The 19,630-nt window shown below is 38.4% G+C and overlaps 1 protein-coding gene across 1 annotated transcript; it reads left to right on the top strand.

Moving 5' to 3' along the window:
* Nucleotides 1–1,068: 1,068 nt before the first annotated feature.
* Nucleotides 1,069–2,034, top strand: LOC118581083 (olfactory receptor 141-like). Its single transcript, XM_036182972.1, has one exon. The coding sequence runs from the start codon at nucleotides 1,099–1,101 to the stop codon at nucleotides 2,032–2,034; it is 936 nt and encodes a 311-aa protein (XP_036038865.1). The 5' UTR covers nucleotides 1,069–1,098.
* Nucleotides 2,035–19,630: the final 17,596 nt, after the last annotated feature.

Raw genomic sequence — 19,630 nt, 5'->3', positions numbered from 1 at the left:
AGCCTTTTCTGGAATGTATGACACCAATAGTTTGAAAAAGGCCTTTGGCAAATATAATGAATTTATTGATCATCACTAACAACAGATAATGCACCAAGAATTTAAAAGGTCTGATACACTTTCATGCAATCATCATATTACACCTTCACCTGCAATTATTTTTCAATTTTACTAATCAAATCATTTATTTAAAATACATGTGTTTTCTTGCTTATTTAGCGGAATGTGTCATTCATGCAGCAAGGCATGCATGTGGAGATCAGAGGACAACTCGAAGTGTTTGATTCTCTCTTTCAGCATATGAGCTTCCAAGGATTAAACCCAGGTTGTCATCTTGACAGTAAGGACTTTTCCCCATGAGCCATCTTACCAGCCACAATTTTATTAAAACACTTAATAAATTCTAAGGTAGTTAGAATTGTTTTTGAAAAAGCATGTAAAATATTATAATGCATGAAGTTTTTACTCGGTACCATCAATTCATTTCAGCATGTTTTATAACCAAAATAGCTCTTTAGAACAATAATCTTACCATGTTTTTCCTCAATCTTTATACGAACATTGCGAAATAAAGTTCACATTCTGCAGGAGAAAACAATATTTCAAATCATTTTACCCAGTTGCTTAAAGTCATAGAAACCTATATGCATCCTATTTGCTGACACTCATAGAAAGTTTGATTGTCTGGAATGTCAGAGGAATTTTACCTCCTCAACTTGTTTGCTTGTTTGTTTTAACAGTCTCAAATGCTCTTGTAAGGTTGACTTTCAGGTTCTGACAGACTTAAACCTCCCAAGCCAATACTACCACTCTTGATTCTCAACTTGGATTTTAATAGAATTTAAAATGGGAATAAGTAATTGAATACTTGGAAGAACTAACTAGCAAAGCTGGTGTTTTTACGCACAACATAAGATCACCAGCTCATGAAAGCATACCTTCCACTGCATTCTGTATTCATGCCTGAGCATTTCACACCATCAGTTGATAAATGAAAAGGGACAGATCCTATTCTTGCCACCAAGAGTCTATGATTTTCTTAGTGCTATGAATGATTATCTTCTGAATCAATTCAAGATGGCTGTGTGAGATTTCAATATGGAGAATGCCACTGAAGTATCTTTATTCATCCTGAGGGGACTCACAGACAATGTAGAACTTCAGATCATTCTCTTCTTCCTGTTTCTAGCTATTTACCTTTTCACCCTTATGGGAAACTTAGGACTAATTGTAGTAGTCATTGGGAATTCCCAGCTCCACAACCCAATGTACTATTTTCTGGGTGTTTTATCATACATTGATGCCTGCTTTTCTACCATTATCACCCCAAAAATGTTAATAGATTTTATGTCAGAGGAGAAGGTCATATCATTCCTTGGATGTGCAGCCCAGATGTTTCTTGCTGTCAGTTGTGGAACCACAGAATGCTTTCTCTTGGCTGCCATGGCTTATTATCGCTATGTAGCTATCTATAACCCACTTCTATATGCAGTGAACATGTCACCCAGAGTCTACATGTCACTCATCATTGCCTCCTACACTGGTGGAATTATACATGCCTCTATTCATACAGGAGCTACTTCTAGCCTATCTTTTTGTAGATCCAATGAAATTAAGCATTTTTTCTGTGATATTCCTCCTTTACTGGCTATTTCTTGTTCTGACACTAGAGTGAATGAGCTTCTACTCTTCATCTTTGTGAGCTCCATTGAGATAGTCATTATCTTAATTATCATCATCTCTTATAGTTTTATCCTCTTTGCCATTCTGAAAATGCATTCTGCTGAAGGGAGGCAAAAAATGTCCTCTACATGTGGCTCTCACCTCACTGGAGTGTCCATTTATTATGGAACAATCCTCTTCATGTATATGAGACCAAGTTCCAGTTATGCCTTGGAACATGACATGATAGTATCCACATTTTATGCCATTGCAATTCCAATGCTGAATCCCATCATCTACAGTCTCAGGAACAAAGATGTGAAACAGGCAATGAGAAGACTTTTAGGTAAAAAAGTTATGGCTTCACAATAAATTTTTTACTTTAAACTCCCAATAATACAAAGATTAATTTTCACTGCCTCCTTATCACCAATACTGTTAGAAATTTCTTATTGAATTTCAATTGTGATTGTCTGTTCTCTGTTAACATTTAAAGTAGCAATTTGTATTCAAGTCCAAGTCAATCAAGGACTTCATCATAAAACCAGACACACTGAACAGGAGAGAAGAGAAAGCGAAGAGCAGCTATGAACACATTGCCATTTTCTGAATGAACAACTATAGCACAGGCACTAAGATCAACAATTAATAAGACCTTGTGAAACTGAATTGCTTCTGTAAGGCAAAGGCACTGTGAGTTGAACAGAGCAGCAGCCTACAGAATGGGGAAAGATTTTTACCAATACTACATTTGATAGAGGAATAATACCTAAAATATATAGAGAACTTTAGAAGCTAAGTAACAAAAACCCAAATAATTGGATTTTAAAAAAATATTATTATTTGGGATACAGATCTAAACAGAGAATTCTCAGTAGAAGAAACTCAAATGGCTGATTAACACAAAAAGAAATGCTCAACATCTTTTGCCATCAAGGAAATGCAAATCAAAACTACTTTGATATTCCCTTTTCCACCTTTCAGAATGATGATGACCAATTTTACAAGTGATTGCTCTTGCTGACAAGAATGTGGAACCAAGGGAACACTCCTACATTGCTGGTGGGACTGCAAACTGTACAGTAACTATGGAAATCAACACAGCACTTCTTCAGAAAATTGGGAATATATATACCTCAAGACCCAGTAATATCACTCTTCAGCATATATCCAAATGACACTTGGGTATACCCATTCTACCACATGGACATTTGTTCAACTATGTTCATTCCAGCTTTATTCATAATAGCCAGAAATTGTCAATGATCTTGATGTCCCTCAACCAAAGAATAGATAAAGAAAATGTGGCATATCTATATTTATGCAATGGAGTATTATTCAGCTGTTATAACACTGATATTCATGAAATTTTCAGGCAAATGGATGTAATTAGAAAAATCTATCTGAGTGAAGTAACCAAGATCCAAAAAGACAAATATGGTATTATTTAAGTGGATATCAACTGTTTAGTAAATGATAAACTATAATCCATTGACTCAGAGCAGTTAGGAAAAGAGAGTCTAGGGAAGATGCATGGATCTTCCTGGGCAGGGAAAATAGAATATATTTTACAAGTCAATTGGGGACTGATGGGGATGGGAGCAGGAGGGAGCAGGTTGTGGGGATAAGTGAGAGTGTGTAGGGAAAGACAGCTGGAACTGTGCAGAATTTGGCAGGTGTGGTGTGGAAATCTAGTACAATCCAGGAAACTACCTGGAATCTATGGATGTGACTCTAATAAGGTGTCTTCCTAATAGAGGAAGCCTCTGTGATGATTAGCGACAAGCTAACTATCTATGAGTATAGCAGAATAGCATTAAGAATTAGTGTTTTCTTTTTTGTTTGCTTGTTTTGTTTAGTTTTTTGGACAGTCATGTTTGGTTCTTAAGTCTCTAGGTCTCTGGACTATACCCTCCAATTCTTGGCCACCCAGGCTGGGTAGGTCATGGTATCCCTCTATTGCGGTAGACCTTGTTAGAACAGGCAGTGGTTGGCCACTCCCACAAGTTCTGTGCCACCATTGCCCCAGCACATTATGCAAGTAGGGATGGATGATTTTTAGTCGAGAATTGTGTGGCTTGGTTAGTGTCCAGATTTTTCTTTCCATAACCAGCAGATTATGTTCCCTGCCAAAAAGAAGGTAGGAGTGAAAGCTCCATGCAGCTACCAGTTGGACCTCTCTACATTCAATGAGCTATGTGGATATTGCCCTTGTCAATGGAATTCAACTTTCAGTTTCTGGAAAACAATCCTCTGTCTTAGCATCAGCCAAGGTTGCTTAGGCATCTCCATGGAACCCCGTTAGATACCACTGCAACTGAATGCATCTCAGTCTCACCACTGAAAACTTTGCATGGCTACAAAGGATAGCTGGTTCAGGTTTGTTGCTAATCATTACAGAGGCTTCCCTCAACAACAGATGGGTGTGTGTGTGTGTACAGAGATCCACAGCCAAATATTATGTGGAGAGAGTCTAAAGTAGAGGTCTCCATAAGGTCCCCCTCTTCCTTCAGAGATTCAGGAACCCAGCAGAAGGAGGGAAGGAGAGAGTCTAGGCATCAGAGGAGATGGAGGAAATCAAGGCAACATGACTCACTGAATCAACTAAGCAAAGCTCACATTGGCTCACAGAGACCCAAGCAGCAGGCACGGGGCCTGTAAGGGTCTGCACCAGGTCCTCTGTGTATGTTATGGCTGTTAATTTGGTGGTTCTGAGGGACTCCTAACAGAGGGAACACGTGTATCTCCCACTCGTTTTCCCTGCTCTTGGGACATTTTTCTTCCTGTTGGGTTCCTTGTCCAGGTTCCACATAGGTCTTCTACCTTCTCTTACTGCGTATTGTTTTGTCATGTTTTGTTGTCTCTTGGTGGCCTTCTCTTTTCTGAGAGGAAATGGACTGAAAGTGGGTCTGGGAGAGGGGAGATCTGGAAATAGTGGAGGGAGGGGAGCTGTGGTTGCGATGTAGTATATGAGAGAAGAATCTATTTTCAATACAAAAATTAGAATAATAATTTCCACTCGACTTATTTCATTTTTTACAAGTGGAAAAAAATCATCCCCTAGTTTTCTCTTATTCATTTACTTTCTTACACATGTTTTCATGCACTTACTGATATTAATTATATTTATTTGCTCTGTTTGAAATGAATTAAACAATAGAAATATTTTCCCCCATACTTCTGGAGGCTAGACATGTCAAACTTTGGTGGGTGGGCTGATTTCTTCTGAGTTCCAACCCCCATTGAGGCTTTGGTAATGGTCATGCCCACAAGGCGGGATGGCGGAGGGAGCATAAGATGGAGGATCAAGAGGAGGTCTCTCTCTTGGTTCCAGGACCCTGGACGCTGGAGGTAGACCGAGCAGAGTTACTAAATTTTATTAATGCCATGGAAAAGATAACTTTGACACAATATCAATAGCTTACAAATAATTCTTTTATAATATATGAATTAACTAGCTAGCTACGAAATGATGAATGATTCTCTAAATGTTTAAGCCTCATTTTACTCAGCTTCAGAGTAGACAGAGTAACTTTAGGTATATGATAGAATAATAGATGAAATATGTTCAAATATAAGCATAGAAAACACAATACTATTAATTTTTATTAATACTTAGTTTCCAATAATTTATATTCATGAAGCCCCTTCTTGGAGAATATCTACTTCTGTTTTCAAATAAATTTCAGGAAAACACAATTAGATTGAGAAGGAATACAATCAGTGATGATCAAACACTTATTTTGTCACATACATTATATTGGTAAATTATCAGGTTTTGTTTGTGCTAATTGAATTTGGGTTTGAAAGTGGTTTAACCCTGTCTCAATTCACAGCCAAGCCTGTTTGCCTCAAAGTATCTGCCAATATCTCCAATGACAATATTGCTCTCATAACACTACAACATTGATGAAAGGAAATAACAAATAGTCACATTTTATTCATGGGCACCACTAGAGGGTAAACCATGTCAAACAGACATTGTTCCTTTTTATACTATGAAATAAAGTACTTATAGTTGGAAAAATAAAGCTAAAAATTCATCTGTGGAGAGAGCTCAATTGGGAACACTAGATGACTGCTTCAGTTACCCTGGTTACTGATTGATAATGTGTGTGTCCAATTTGATAATGTTATCTTCATCTGTTCATATTTGCAGTTTTAATTGGAAGTCTCACTCAAGGGGACGCTTTATTATCCCTATTGGGACCTCCATCTGGATTCCTTACAGATATTATCCTAGTTGCTTTTGGCTGGCTATTTTGAGGACTAGATCTGATCATGTGTTTTTGTATATATTCTATCTATCTATCTATCTATCTACCTCCCTATCTACCATCTACATATCATCATCATCTATACTTGATCTGTCTAGCTAACCTGTTATTTGTTGTTTTACTGAGTCTTGCTATATACTAAATAAATTCATTCATTCCAAACAAAACATGTCTATCTAAGAGCATTCTCTGGAATGTACAGCACAAATCTAGAGTAAACTGTTAGAGAATTAAGTTAACAAACTCTATATGCTAGTGTTGGTGAAAGTTTGAAAAATTTTAGTTTTTTTAATTGTATTTGTGTTTTAATTTTACATATCAGCCATGGGTTCCCCTATCCCCCCTCAAGCTCCCACCCCCACCTTCCCCCCAACCCCTCCCCTCCATTCCCATCTCCTCTAGGGCCAAGACTCATCTGGGTATATAGTTGGTAGCCATCCCAGCATTGGCCTGGAAGTTCCAACCCCCATTGAGGCTTTGGTAATGGTCATGACCACAAGGCAGGATGGAGGAGGGAGCAGAGGATGGAGGATCAAGAGGAGGTTTCTCTCTTGGAACCAGGACCCTGGACGCTGGAGGTAGACCGAGCAGAGTTCTCCAGAGAACACCACTGGACTGCGCTATACCTTTGACAGACCCTGCAACCTACCCCTTCATTTCTAAGTTACCCCACAAAATAAACCTCCCTTTTAACTACGTAGAGTGGCCTTAATAATTTCACCAATATGGGGATTCAGCTCAACCTGGTTGATTCAGTACAGGCAGGTCCAGTCCCCTCCACTGAGGCTGAGCAAAGTGTCCCTGTGTAAGCCCAAGGTTCCAAACAGCCAGCTCATGAAAAATATTTAGTTTTTAAGGACTAGAAACATTGTAACAATTAGAGACATCCATGTGCAAGCTTTTCAATGAAGGTACATGTTCTGTAACTGCAGTTTGAATTATCTTCCTTCTATTTAAACATATAGCCCACTTCCCAATTATTTAATTTCTGTTTTCATATTGTCTTATTTTTTAAAAGTCATATATACACAATATTATTAAACCCCCATTACCCACTTTTATTCCACCCATCTCTCTTTTTCTGAGCTAGTTATGCTTTCATAGATTTTTTTTCTTCGAACTATTTTGCCTACTTAGCTTATGTAACATATGTGACAGATAATTTTCTGGAGCATGGACAAGTCAGCCGTGTCTATATCAGCAAAAAGAAGATGGTAATCTCTCCTGGAAATCATTAAATGATCACATTGAGGTAAAGTAGGAATTAAAAGACACCACACATAAACATGGCAGAAAGTTCAAAGGTCTAAGGAAGCTCTTACAGATATCTTTATCTGCTTTGACTTCATGGACACAAGGTCACGCTTGTTTATTTGTTTCATTTTTTCCTAATCATTTTAACAGTTTTTTATCTTGCTCTTATTTATATTTGTTTCTAAAGTTTATTTTAATTTTGTTTTTGAGTTATCATGGAGAGCAACAAAATCTGGTAAGGTGACATCTAAATTTAGATAGTTTTGCAATTATATTTAAATGTGACACTATTATATTTTATCCAAAACATATACCAAAATGCCTTTTTATACTTTATTTGTAGTTTTTATATTTATAATAAAATTGTCAACTAAGAAATAATAAAAAAGCCTTAACTAATGGAAATTTCATTTTTATTTGACAAGCTCAGTTTTTTATTTTTTGATTTATTTGGCTTTATATTTTTCTTATTCTTTTTTTAATTTATTCCCTGGGAATTTCATAACAATACCTTTTTATCATCCTTATTTTTCTCTCAGCCTGTCTTTTTCTACTCACCAGACTTAAATTCTTGCTCTCTCTTAAAACAAAAAAATTGAAAACAGAAAACCAAGAAGCTGTTCACAAATTATACTTGCTGAGAGATGAAAAGTGAGTTTTTATAAGTGGAAAGAGACTAAGTGAATCCATCACACTACATGCAGGTAGGGCCCATACTCAAGAAAGGATTTAAGTTTTGTTTTGATGCAGAGTCTCTTTAGGTAATGGTGGTTTTCAACTTACTGTGTTGCAAAGATGACCTCAGAATCCTGGTACTCCATCATCCATCTCCCAAATGATGAATTTTCAGACTTCTGTAATCATATACACCTGGACAAGCTAAATATTAAGAATCTTATTGAAATTTTATCATATCAAACAATATTTTAACAATTCTATGAGCTTATGTTGATTTTACCTGTAGAATAAATTTGGATTCTGTTTTAATACCTTCTTAGCAAAAAACATAGTCTTTTGTTCACATATATAGTAACCTCCTACTCTTTACAATTGATAATCAGTGAAATATGATGTCCTCACTCCTAAACTCATCCATTACATGAGTCATGCTAAGCGGTTTTGACAGTTATCCATTTTATTTCTTTATTGAATATTGCTTCATGCAAATAATTGAAAATATTTTTTCTTACTTAATGAAATCTCCCTTGCTTTGTATATTTGCAGTGATATCTGTTGACATTCCTCTCTTTTAATTCATTTATATTTCATAGAAGTTATTAGCTATATTCTTTGTATGTCTTATGCTTTGTGTTTTGTTTTATTTTAACATGATTAAGAAAATGACCATAAGAATTATTCTTCCAGCTCAGTGCAGCATCTCATTAATTGTACTTAGTGGACCTACTATATTGATGAGTCTGCTTCATTCATAGAATAAATAACTTGCTCACCATTAAACTGCTAGTTACAAAATACCTCTGATTTTAATTCTAGCATATTGACACTATTCCTAATCACAGTTATATCATATAGATTTTATGCATATAGTCATTCAACTGTATACATATTGGTTTCCTGTTTCCACAAAAATATAATTTAAAAACAGAAGAAATTGAGATGTGTATGTTAATGTTAAGTGTTCCCTAGAGTAGCTGGCAAGAGCTGGTGTGATTTTCACAGTAGTATATTAGATGTCTCAAATATAAATACACAAGTACTTTTTTACATACAAAAAGTGAACTTGGTAAAAGGATGGAGATCATAAGACAGCATTATTCAGGAGATGGGATTTATGCTAGGGAATAAGTTTCAGAGAACAGTAAAGAGGCCTAGAAAGAGATTGGCTCAAAAAAGACATAACTGTCCTTGGATGTAGCCCACAGGTATGTTTTATCCTTATTTGTCCTGAATTGACTAAAGTGTGAGTCACAAATATTTGCAGGTGGTGCTATTTTTCTGCTGCTCTAGCTGCTATCTTCTGCATGGTTAAAGAATGTCCATCCAACATCCTCTCAAATTTCAGTCTTGTGGAAAACTGAGTTTTTTATGCTTAAAAATGCCTCTCTTTTTTTGTAGTAGTTTTCATTAAATATGTAAGTAGATATGAAATTATTTACATAACATATTCCTTGTGGTGCATGTTTAAAGAATGTACCCTTTATGTAACTATCAAAGGTATTAGAAACATGTATATATGTTTTTTTTAATATCTGCCTGTTTGAAAGAATCAGTAGAAGCATTCCTTATTTCATTCCCAATATCAGCAGTGGTTATTTTCTGTTAATAGTAGTGACCTCAGACTCAGAGATACAAAGTAGACCTAAAGCAATGGTTTAGCAGATAAAAGTACTTGCTAATGTTGCAACAAACCTGGGTTTGGTTCTCAGTACTCACTTGGCTGCTCAAAAGAGTATATAACTCTAGTTTTGGGAGATCTAATGCCTTCTTCTCTCCTTCTTGATTTCTGTACACTTATGGCACATATAAATTCATCCAAGCACTCATACATAAAATAAAAATAAATAAATAAAATAGACTTCCTTCCCTGGGCTCCATAATAGGCTCCACAGCTTCTGTAACCTTATGGGAGGCCAGGCTAGTCCTAGAGATTCTAGGTAATAAACTACCCACTGTTCACAAAACCTCTTTAAGCCTACCCAATAATGCCAGACTGCACCCCTTCTCTTGGGCTTCATACGAGGGCCACAAAACTAGCAGCTTTAGTGGAGGTGAGATTCATCTTAGGGACTATAAATAAGATACCACACAATGCCTGCTAATACTCTTAAAAGCCACACAATAATCTCAGGCTGCACCCTCTCCCCTAGTCTCCACACTAGGGCCCAAAGCATCCAAAGGTTTTAGCAGGGGACAAGCTTTTCCTAGGGACCCCAGGTAAGAAACCACCCACCACCCACATAACCCTTTTAAGCCTGTCAAGCAACTCTAGACTGAATCCTCTTCTCTGGGCTCCATATCCTGGCTACAAACTCTGAAGAAGACTTTGGATTTACAAGAGCTCAGGCCAGATCTAGAAACCCCAGGCCAGAAGACCAGTGAAGAAAGACAAACCTAGGAACAAAATACCCATCCAACAAAGATAAACATCTAGACCTATAATCATCCCAAATCCAGATGCCTAAATGTCAGTATAGGAACACAGTAAATAACAGAAAGGGCAATATTGTACCACCAGAGACCAGTTATCCTATGACTACAAGAACTAAATAATCCAACACAACTGAAACACAAGAATTTGACCTTAAAATGATTTTATGAAAATGATAGAGTCACTTAAGGAGGAAATGAAAGAAATCCCTTAAAGAAATTGAAGAAAAGACATACAAAATAAAATTAGCTGGAAACACAAATATAATAATAACAATAAAAGGAAAAAAATTAGCTGAAATCAATAGATCCCTAAAAGAATCACAAGAATGCTAAGAAGAAATAAATAGATGAAGGGAACTGTTCAAGAACTAAAAAATAGAAATAGAAGCAATAAAAAAAAAAACACATGCGCGCGCATGCGCGCGTACACACACACACACACACACACAAACAGAGGCAATTCTGAAAATGGGATATCTGTTTAATTGACAGGAACTACAGATGCAAGCATCACCAATAGAGTACATGAGATGGAAGAAAGATTCTCAGGCATTGAAGATACAATATCAGAAATGGATTCATTGGCCAAAGAACATGTTATATATTAAAAATCTCTAAAGCAAATCACCAATGAAATCTGGGATATTAAGAAAAGACCAAACCTAAGAATAAAAGGAATATAAAAAGGAGAATCCCAGATGATAAACTCAGAGAAGGCCCCGGAACACCCATCTGGACCAGAGGCATTGGTCTGAGACCCCAGCCACTTCCTGAGAGTTAGAAACCAGCCCCCAGCTTCCATCCTGCCCTGGAACTCTATTCTGGACCAGGGGTGAGTGCCTGGGGCCACACCCAGAGAGGTTCTGCACATAGGTCCCAGCCCTGGGCACCAGCCATTCCTAGGAAGACCTGTGCAACTTGGCCCCAGGTTCTGGCCATAGGTCAGGAACCCCCAACCCCATCTAGAAGGCTCCCCTTCTCCAAGACCCCTGGTGGGCCCTACAATCTCCACACCCTGCCCCCACACCCATCGGCCTGAGACACCAGCCACTTCCTGAGATTAGAAACCAGTCCCCAGCTTCCATCCTGTCCCAGAACTCCCATATACACCAGAGGCATTGGTCTGAGACCCCAGGCACTTCATGAGACTTAGAAAACAGTCCCCAGCTTCCATTCTGCCCCAGGACTCCCATCTGGACCAAAGCTCCCATCTGGACCAGAACTCCCATCTGAACAAGATACTGAGACCCCAATGACTTCCTGAGACTTATAAATCAGCCCCCAGCTTCCATCCTGTCCTGGAACTCCCATCTGGACAAGATACTGAGACCCCAGCCACTTCCTGAGACTTAGAAACCAGCCCCCAGATTCAATCCTGCCCTAGAACTCCCATCTGGGCAAGGTAAGGAGACCCCAGAAACATGCTGAGACTCAGAGACCAGGCCCCAGCTCCCATCCAGGCAGCACTCCCATCTGGACCAGAGCTCCCATCTGGACCAGAGCTCCCATCTGGACCAGAGAGAGGCTCCATAAATCTGTCAGCTCTGTCTGGATCAAGAGCACTGATAAGAACAAAAATGATTTCTCAAGGAGTTGGGCAGATGCCAAGGCAGAAGTACATACAACAAAATAAAGAGCAATACATCATCACCAGAACCTAGCCCTCCTCCAACAGATAGACCTGAACATCACAGAAGGGAAGAAGCAGAAGACAACAACTTTATAAATAACATTGTGAAGAGGCTAGAGCCTTATATAGAAGAAATCAAAAATAAAGTGGAGGAACAGACAAACAAAAAATGGGAAGAGCCTTATTTAAAAAAAAAAAAAAAAACTAGAGGAAAGGCCAAATGAAGTGAAAGAAAACAATAAGTCCCTGAATGTAGATGTATCTGGCTTGTTAAATAAGAAACACAGAACCAATTGCAGTTAAAAACCAAGAGGTCAGAGCAAAAGCGGAAAACCTTATCCTTCACTGCTTCTGCGGTTCCTCCTCTCCGCAAGAGTAAGCCACACGCCATGTGGCAAAGTATAGATAAACAGAAATGGGTTAATTTAAGATAGAAGAAGTAGATAACAAGCAGCCTGCCATGGCAATACAGTTTGTAAGCAATATAAGTTTCTGTGTGTTTACTTGTTTGGGTCTGAGCGACTGTGGGACTGGCGGGTAAGAGAGATTTGTCCTGACTGGGCCAGACAGCAATACTCTAACTACACCTGAAAGAAAATCATGAAAAAGCAATGAAACAGATGAGGGAAACAGTCCAAGACCTGAAGAGGGAAATAGAAAAAATGAAGAAGACACAAGCAGAAGGAATGCTGGAAATAGAAAATCTGAGTAAACAAACAGGAATTTCAGATGCAAGCATAACCAACAGAATGCAAGAGATGGAAGAGAGGATCTCTGGTGCTAAAGATACGTTAGAAGAAATAGATTCATCAGTCAAAGAAAACACTAAAACCAACAAAGTCATGACCCAAAATGTCCAAGAAATTTGGGACACCATGAAAAGACCAAACCTACAAATAATAGGGATAAAGGAAGGAGAAGAATACCAACTCAAAGGCACAGAAAATATATTTAACAAGGCCCTAGAAGAAAACTTTCCCAGTTTAAAGAAGCCTATAGAACACCAAACAGACTAGACCCCCCAAAAAAGTCCACTCGCCACATAATAATCAAACAACTAAATGTACAGAATAAAGAAAGAATATTAAGGGCAGCAAAAGAAAAAGGCCAAGTGATGTATAAAGGCAAACCCATCAGAATAACACCCGATTTCTCAATGGAGACTTTGAAAGCCAGAAGGACCTGGACAGATATAATGCAGACACTAAGAGAACATGGATGACAGCCTAGACTAATATACCCAGCAAAACTTTCAATCATCATAGATGGAGTGAACAAGACATTCCAAGACAAAGCTAGATTTAATTTAAACAATACTTATTCACAAACCCAGACCTACAGAAAGCACTAGAAGGAAAATTCCAACCTAAAGAAGTCAGATACACCCTCAAAAACACAGGCAATAGATAATACCACAGCAGTAAACCCCAAAGAAGAGAAGTACACACACACACTGCCACCATAATAATAATAATAATAATAATCATAATAATAATCATAATAATAATAATAGCAGGAATGAACAATCCTTAATATCAATGGACTTAATTCATCTATAAAAAGACAGAGACTAACAGAATGGATATGAAAGCAGGACCCATCTTTCCGCTGCATACAAGAAACACATTTCAAATTAAAAGATAGACACTACCTAAGAATAAAAGGCTGGGAAAAGACTTTCCAATCAAATGGTCTTAAGAATCAAGCTGGTGTAGCCATCCTAATATCCAGCAACATAGACTTCAAACTAAAATCAATCAGTAGAGATGATGAAAGACATTACATACTCATCATAGGAAAGATCCACCAAGATGAAGTTTCAGTTCTGAACATTTATGCCCCCAAAACAAGGGCACTCACATACATAAAAGAAACATTACTGAAGTTTAAATCACATATAAAACCCCACAAATTAATAGTGGGAGACTTCAATTGCCCACTTTCACTACTGGACAGATCTGCCAAACTGAAACTTAACTGAGAAATAAGGAACTTAACTGATGTTATGACTCAAATGGATTTAAGCAATACCTACAGAACAATCCATCTGAACAAAAAAGAATATATCTTCTTCTCAGCACCCCATGGAACTTTCTCTGAAGTCAACCACGTACTCGGCCACAAAGCAAATCTCAACAGATACAAAATAATTGGAATAACCTTCTGTGTTCTATCAGATCACCATGGCTTAAAGTTAGATTTCAACAACAAAAAAATTACAGAAAACCTACAATGGTTTTCTCATGGAAACTGAATAATGCTCAACTGAAACACCAATGAGTTAAGGAAGAGATAAAGAAAGAAATTAAAAGCTTCTTAGAGATCAATGAAAATGAATACACCACATACCCAAATTAATGGGACACTATGAAAGCAGTGCTAAAAGGGAAATTCAGAGCACTAAATGTCCACATAAAGAAGTTGGAGAAATCTCAACCTGGTAGATTCAGTACAAGCAGGTCCAGTACCCTCCTTCCAGGCTGCGCAAAGTGTCCCTGCATAAGCCCAAGGTTCCAAACAACCAGCTCATGCACTAAGGACAGGTCCAGGTCCCACTGCCTGGGTGCCTCCCACACAGTTCAAGCTATTCAATTGACTCACTGAGCTGAATCCCCAGGGGAGTCTTGGCTCTGGAGGAGATGGGAATGGAGGGGAGTTGCTGGAAGGAAGATGGGGGTGGGGCTGGGAGGTGGGAGGATGCCACTCCCACGACGGTGTAGCCTGTGTGACAAATGCCTTGGATGAGGCAGTAACGTGGGAAAGGGGAACTCACAGCCCTCGGATCTATGCCCCTGGTGACCCCTTATCAATCTGCCAGAATCATGGTGCCAGGCTACACGGAACCACGCAGATCTGCTTGCAGAGGCTGGTTGGCACTCTGCCTTCTTCTCTTGGCAGCTCTGACTATTGCTATTTCCTTGTGTGCTGATTCCAGGAAGTTAACTCTTAATGTTCCTGATGTGCCCCATAAAGAAAATAATGATTCCTCAAAAGTGGCTTCAATACCCCCACCTATGACTCAAGCTCTTAGGCAAACAGTTCAAGAGGGTTCCCAAAAGTTTAGGAAAATTCATGAATGATTTAGAACAATAAACTTATGATTCAAAAGGACAAAGCAAAAAGAGAATAAAAGTAAAGGTACAGGCACTCATAGGCAATCCACAGGCACAGCTGACAGCAGCTGTGAGGAAGCAGTTTCAGAAATTAGCCATTCCTACAAGAATTATCCAGACAAATAGAGTTTCTCATCAAGGGGTGATGATGATAACCCCCTAATTTTAATCTTAGACATAATAATTATTTAGAGCCATTACCTTTTACTGGAGCTTATGACGTACATGGGAACCGATGGGTGAATCATAATGATATAAAAACAGAATGACATGAGTTACAGTTCATGGAAAGATTAGCTACGTACCGACCCCCCTGGTGCCTTCTCACCTGCAGGTAAAGGTTAAAATATTCTCACACAAATAATACCATGGTTAAAACAATGATAAAAAGGGTTTAATTTTGATACAAAACAAAGGTTTAATAATTATATAGAAAAAAACTACAACTAGGGCCATAATGTTCTCTGTCTGGATGAGGAACCACAAACAAACAAATAAATAAATAAATAAATAAATAAATAAATAAATAAATAAATAAAGGCTATACTCATGAGATCTGTTAATCATTCTGCGAAAATCATATGACTACATTATTGATTCTATGTCTGTCCCCCCACTGGCCGATTGCCATGTTTCCTCAAATAACTATATAAAATTCACTGCTTGGTCTGAATAAAATTACAGCAGCTTAACAACATACTCTAGTGTCTGTGGCTGTCTGTCACTCGCCGAATCTCATTTATCCTGAGTACCTTCAACCTCTTCTCCCTCGGTCTGGTGGTCCAGCTGAGACCAGTCTGCGGCAGGAGGACAGGGTGACCCATGGCTGATATGTAAAATTAAAACACAAATATAATTTTACAAAAAGAATTAAGCATTGATTAGGAATTGAAAAAAAAAAAAAAGAAGTTGGAGAAATCTCACACTAGTGGCTTAACAGCACACCTGAAAGCTCAAGAACAAGAAGAAGCAAAGTCTCCAAGGAAGAATAGACACCAGGAAATTATCAAACTGAGAGCTGAAATCAATAAAATAGAAACAAAGAGAATAATACAAAAAAAATAATGAAACAAAGAGTTGGTTCTTTGAGAAAATCAACAAGATAGGCAAGCCCTTATCCAAACTAACCAAAAGACAGAGAGAGAGCATCCAAATTCACAAAATAAGAAAGGAAAAGGGGGACATAACAACAGACAATGAGGAAATCCAGAGAATTATCAGGTCATACTTCAAAAACATCTACTCCACAAAACTGGAAAATCTAAAAGAAATGGATAATTTTCTGGATAGGTACCACATACCTAAGTTAAGTCAAGACCATATAAACCATTTAAATAGTCCAATAACCCCTAAGGAAATAGAATCAGTGATTAAAATTCTCCCAACCACAAAAAGCCCAGGACCAGATGGTTTCAGTGCAGGATTCTACCAGATCTTCAAGGAGAACTTAATACCAATACTCTTTAAATTGTTCCACACAATAGAAGCAGAAGGAATATTACCAAATTCCTTCTATGAGGCTACAATTAGCATGATTCATGATAAAGGTCTTGGAGCGATCAGGAATACAGGGAACATACCTAAACATAATAAAGGCAATTTACAGCAAGCCAAAAGCCAACATCAAATTAAACAGAGAGAAACTCAAAGCAATTCCATTAAAATCAGGAACAAGGCAAAGTAGTCCCCTCTCCCCATACTTATTCAATATAGAACCTGAAGTTCTAGCCAGAGAAATAAGACAACAAAAGGAGATTAATGGCATACAAATTGGAAAGGAAGAAGTCAAGCTTTTCCTATTTGCATATGACATGATAGAATACCTGAGTGAACCCAAAAATTCAACCAAGGAACTGATACAGCTTATAAATACCTTCAGCAACATAGAAGGATACACGATCAACTCAAAAAAAAAAATCAGTAGCCCTCCCATATACAATAGACAAAGAGGCTGAGAAGGAAATCAGAGATATATCAACCTTTACAATAGCCACAAATGATATAAAATACCTTGGGGTTACTCTAACTAAGCAAGTGAAGGACCTCTATGACAAGAACTTTAAGTCCCTGAAAAAAGAAATTGAAGAGGTAAGAAAATGGAAAGATCTCCCATGCTCATGGGTAGGCAGGATTAATATAGTAAAAACTGTGATCTTACCAAAAGCCATCTACAGATTCAGTGCAATCACAATCAAAATACCAACACAATCCTTCACAGACTTGGAAAGAATAATACTCAACTTCATATGGAAAAACAAAAAACCCAAGATAGCCAAAAGCATCCTGTACAATCAAACAACCTCTGGAGGCATCATGATCCCTGACCTCAAGCTCTACTACAGAGCTACCATAACACAAACAGCTAGGTACTGGCATAAAAACCGACATGTGGACCAATGGAATCAAACTGAAGATGCTGACATTAACCCGCACACCTATGAACATATAATTTTTGACAAAGAAGCCAAAAATGTACAATGGAAAAAAGAAACCATCTTCAAGAAATAGTGCTGGCATAACTGGATGTCAATGTGTAGAAGGCTGCAAATAGATCCATATCTGTCACCATGCACAAAACTTAAGTCCAAGTGGATCAAAGACCTCTACATAAACCAGTTACTCTGAACCAGATAGAAGAGTAAGTAGGAAATACTCTTGAACGCATTGGCACCAAAGATCACTTTCTAAATTTAACACCAGTAGCACAGACACTGAGAGAAACAATCAATCAATGGGACCTGTTGAAACTGAGAAGCTGGTGTAGAGCAAAGGACACGGAAACAAGACAAAGTGACAGCCTACAGAATGGGAAAAGTTCTTCACCTCCCCCACATCTGACAGAGGGCTGATATCCAGAATATATAAAGAACTCAAGAAATTAGACATCAAAATGCCCAACAGTCCAATTAAGAAATGGGCTACAGAACTAAACAGAGAATTCTCCACAGAGGATGTTCTAATGGCTGAAAGACATTTAAGGAATTGCCCAACATCCCTAATTATCCAGGAAATGCAAATCAAAATGACTCTGAGATACCACCTTACACCTGACAGAATGGCTAAGATCAAAAGCATAGAGGACAGCTCCTGCTGGAGAGGATGTGGAGCAAGGGGAACTCTCCTCCACTGCTGGTGGGAATGCAAGCTCATACAGCCACTTTGGAAATCAATATGGTGCTTCCAGAGAAAATTGGGAATCCATCTCCCCCAATAACCAGCTATAGCACTCTTGGGCATATACCCAAGGAATACTCAATCATATCACAAGGGCATTTGCTCAGCTGTGTTCATATCAGCATTGTTTGTAATAGCCAGAACCTAGAAACAACCTAGATGCCCTTCAACTGAATTATGGATAAAGAAAATATGGTACATATACACAATGGATTACAACTCAGCAGAGAAAAACAATGACATCATGAGGTTTGCAGGCAAATGGATGGATCTAGGAAAAAATCATCCTGAGTGAGGTAACCCAGAATCAGACAAACATGGTATGTACTCACTCATAGGAGGATAGTAGATGTAAAACAAAGATGACTAGACTGATACTCACAACTCCAGGGAGGCTACCTAGAAAATAGGACCCTAAGAAAGACACAGGGATCACCCAATGACAGAGAAATGGATGAGATCTACATGAACAACCTGGATGTGAGTGGTGGTAATGAAAGGCAAGTTTCAAGGGAAAGAGAGCTTAGGGGAGCAGGAGATCCCAGCTGGATCAAGAACAGAAAGGGAGAACAAGGAATTCAGGCCATGATAAATGAATTCCACATGAGAACAGGAAGAAGCAAAGTGTTAGAGAGGCCCCCAGAAATCCACAATGATACCTCCACTTTAGAGTACTGGCAATGGTCAAGAGAAAGCCCAAACTGATCTATTCTGGTGATTGCATGGCCAAACACCCTAACTGTTTTTCTAGAACTCTCATCCAATAACTGATGGAAGTGGTTTGGTTGCAAAGATCCTCAGCCAGGCCCCAGATGGAGCACCAGGAGTCCAACTGGCGAGAAAGAGGAGGGATTGAATGAGTAAGAATTGTTGAAACCTAGATTGGAAAAAGCACAGGGACAAATAGCCAAACTAATGGAAACACATGATATATGAACCAAAAGCTGTGGAACCCCCAACTGGATTAGGCCTTCTGGATAAGTGAGACAATTGAATAGTTTGAACTGTTTGGGAGACACCCAGGCATTTGGAACTGGACCTGTCCTTAGTGCACGAGCTGGCTGTTTGGAACCTGAGCCTTTATGTAGGGACACTTTGCTCAGCCTGGAAGGAGGCTATGGACTTCCTGTACTGAATCAACCAGGCTGAGCTGAATTTCTAGGGGAGTCTTTTCCCTGGAGGAGATGGGAATGAGGGGAAGGGGCTAGGAGAAAGGAAGGATTGTGAGCGGGGAGGGGGGGAGGACTGGGGAACCCACAGCTGATATGTAAAATTGAAACACAAATATCCATATAAAAATAAAATTTGAAATAAAAAAAAACACTCAGAGAATATGTTCAACCATATCATAGCAGAAAATTTTCACCACCTAAAAAGGACCTGGCTATAAAGATACGGAAATCTAACAG

This window comes from Onychomys torridus, chromosome 4 (assembly GCF_903995425.1).
Source record: "Onychomys torridus chromosome 4, mOncTor1.1, whole genome shotgun sequence".
Classification (NCBI taxonomy): domain Eukaryota; kingdom Metazoa; phylum Chordata; class Mammalia; order Rodentia; family Cricetidae; genus Onychomys; species Onychomys torridus.
Note: the sequence above shows the minus strand (reverse complement) of the source record. Positions and strands in the feature narration are given on the sequence as shown.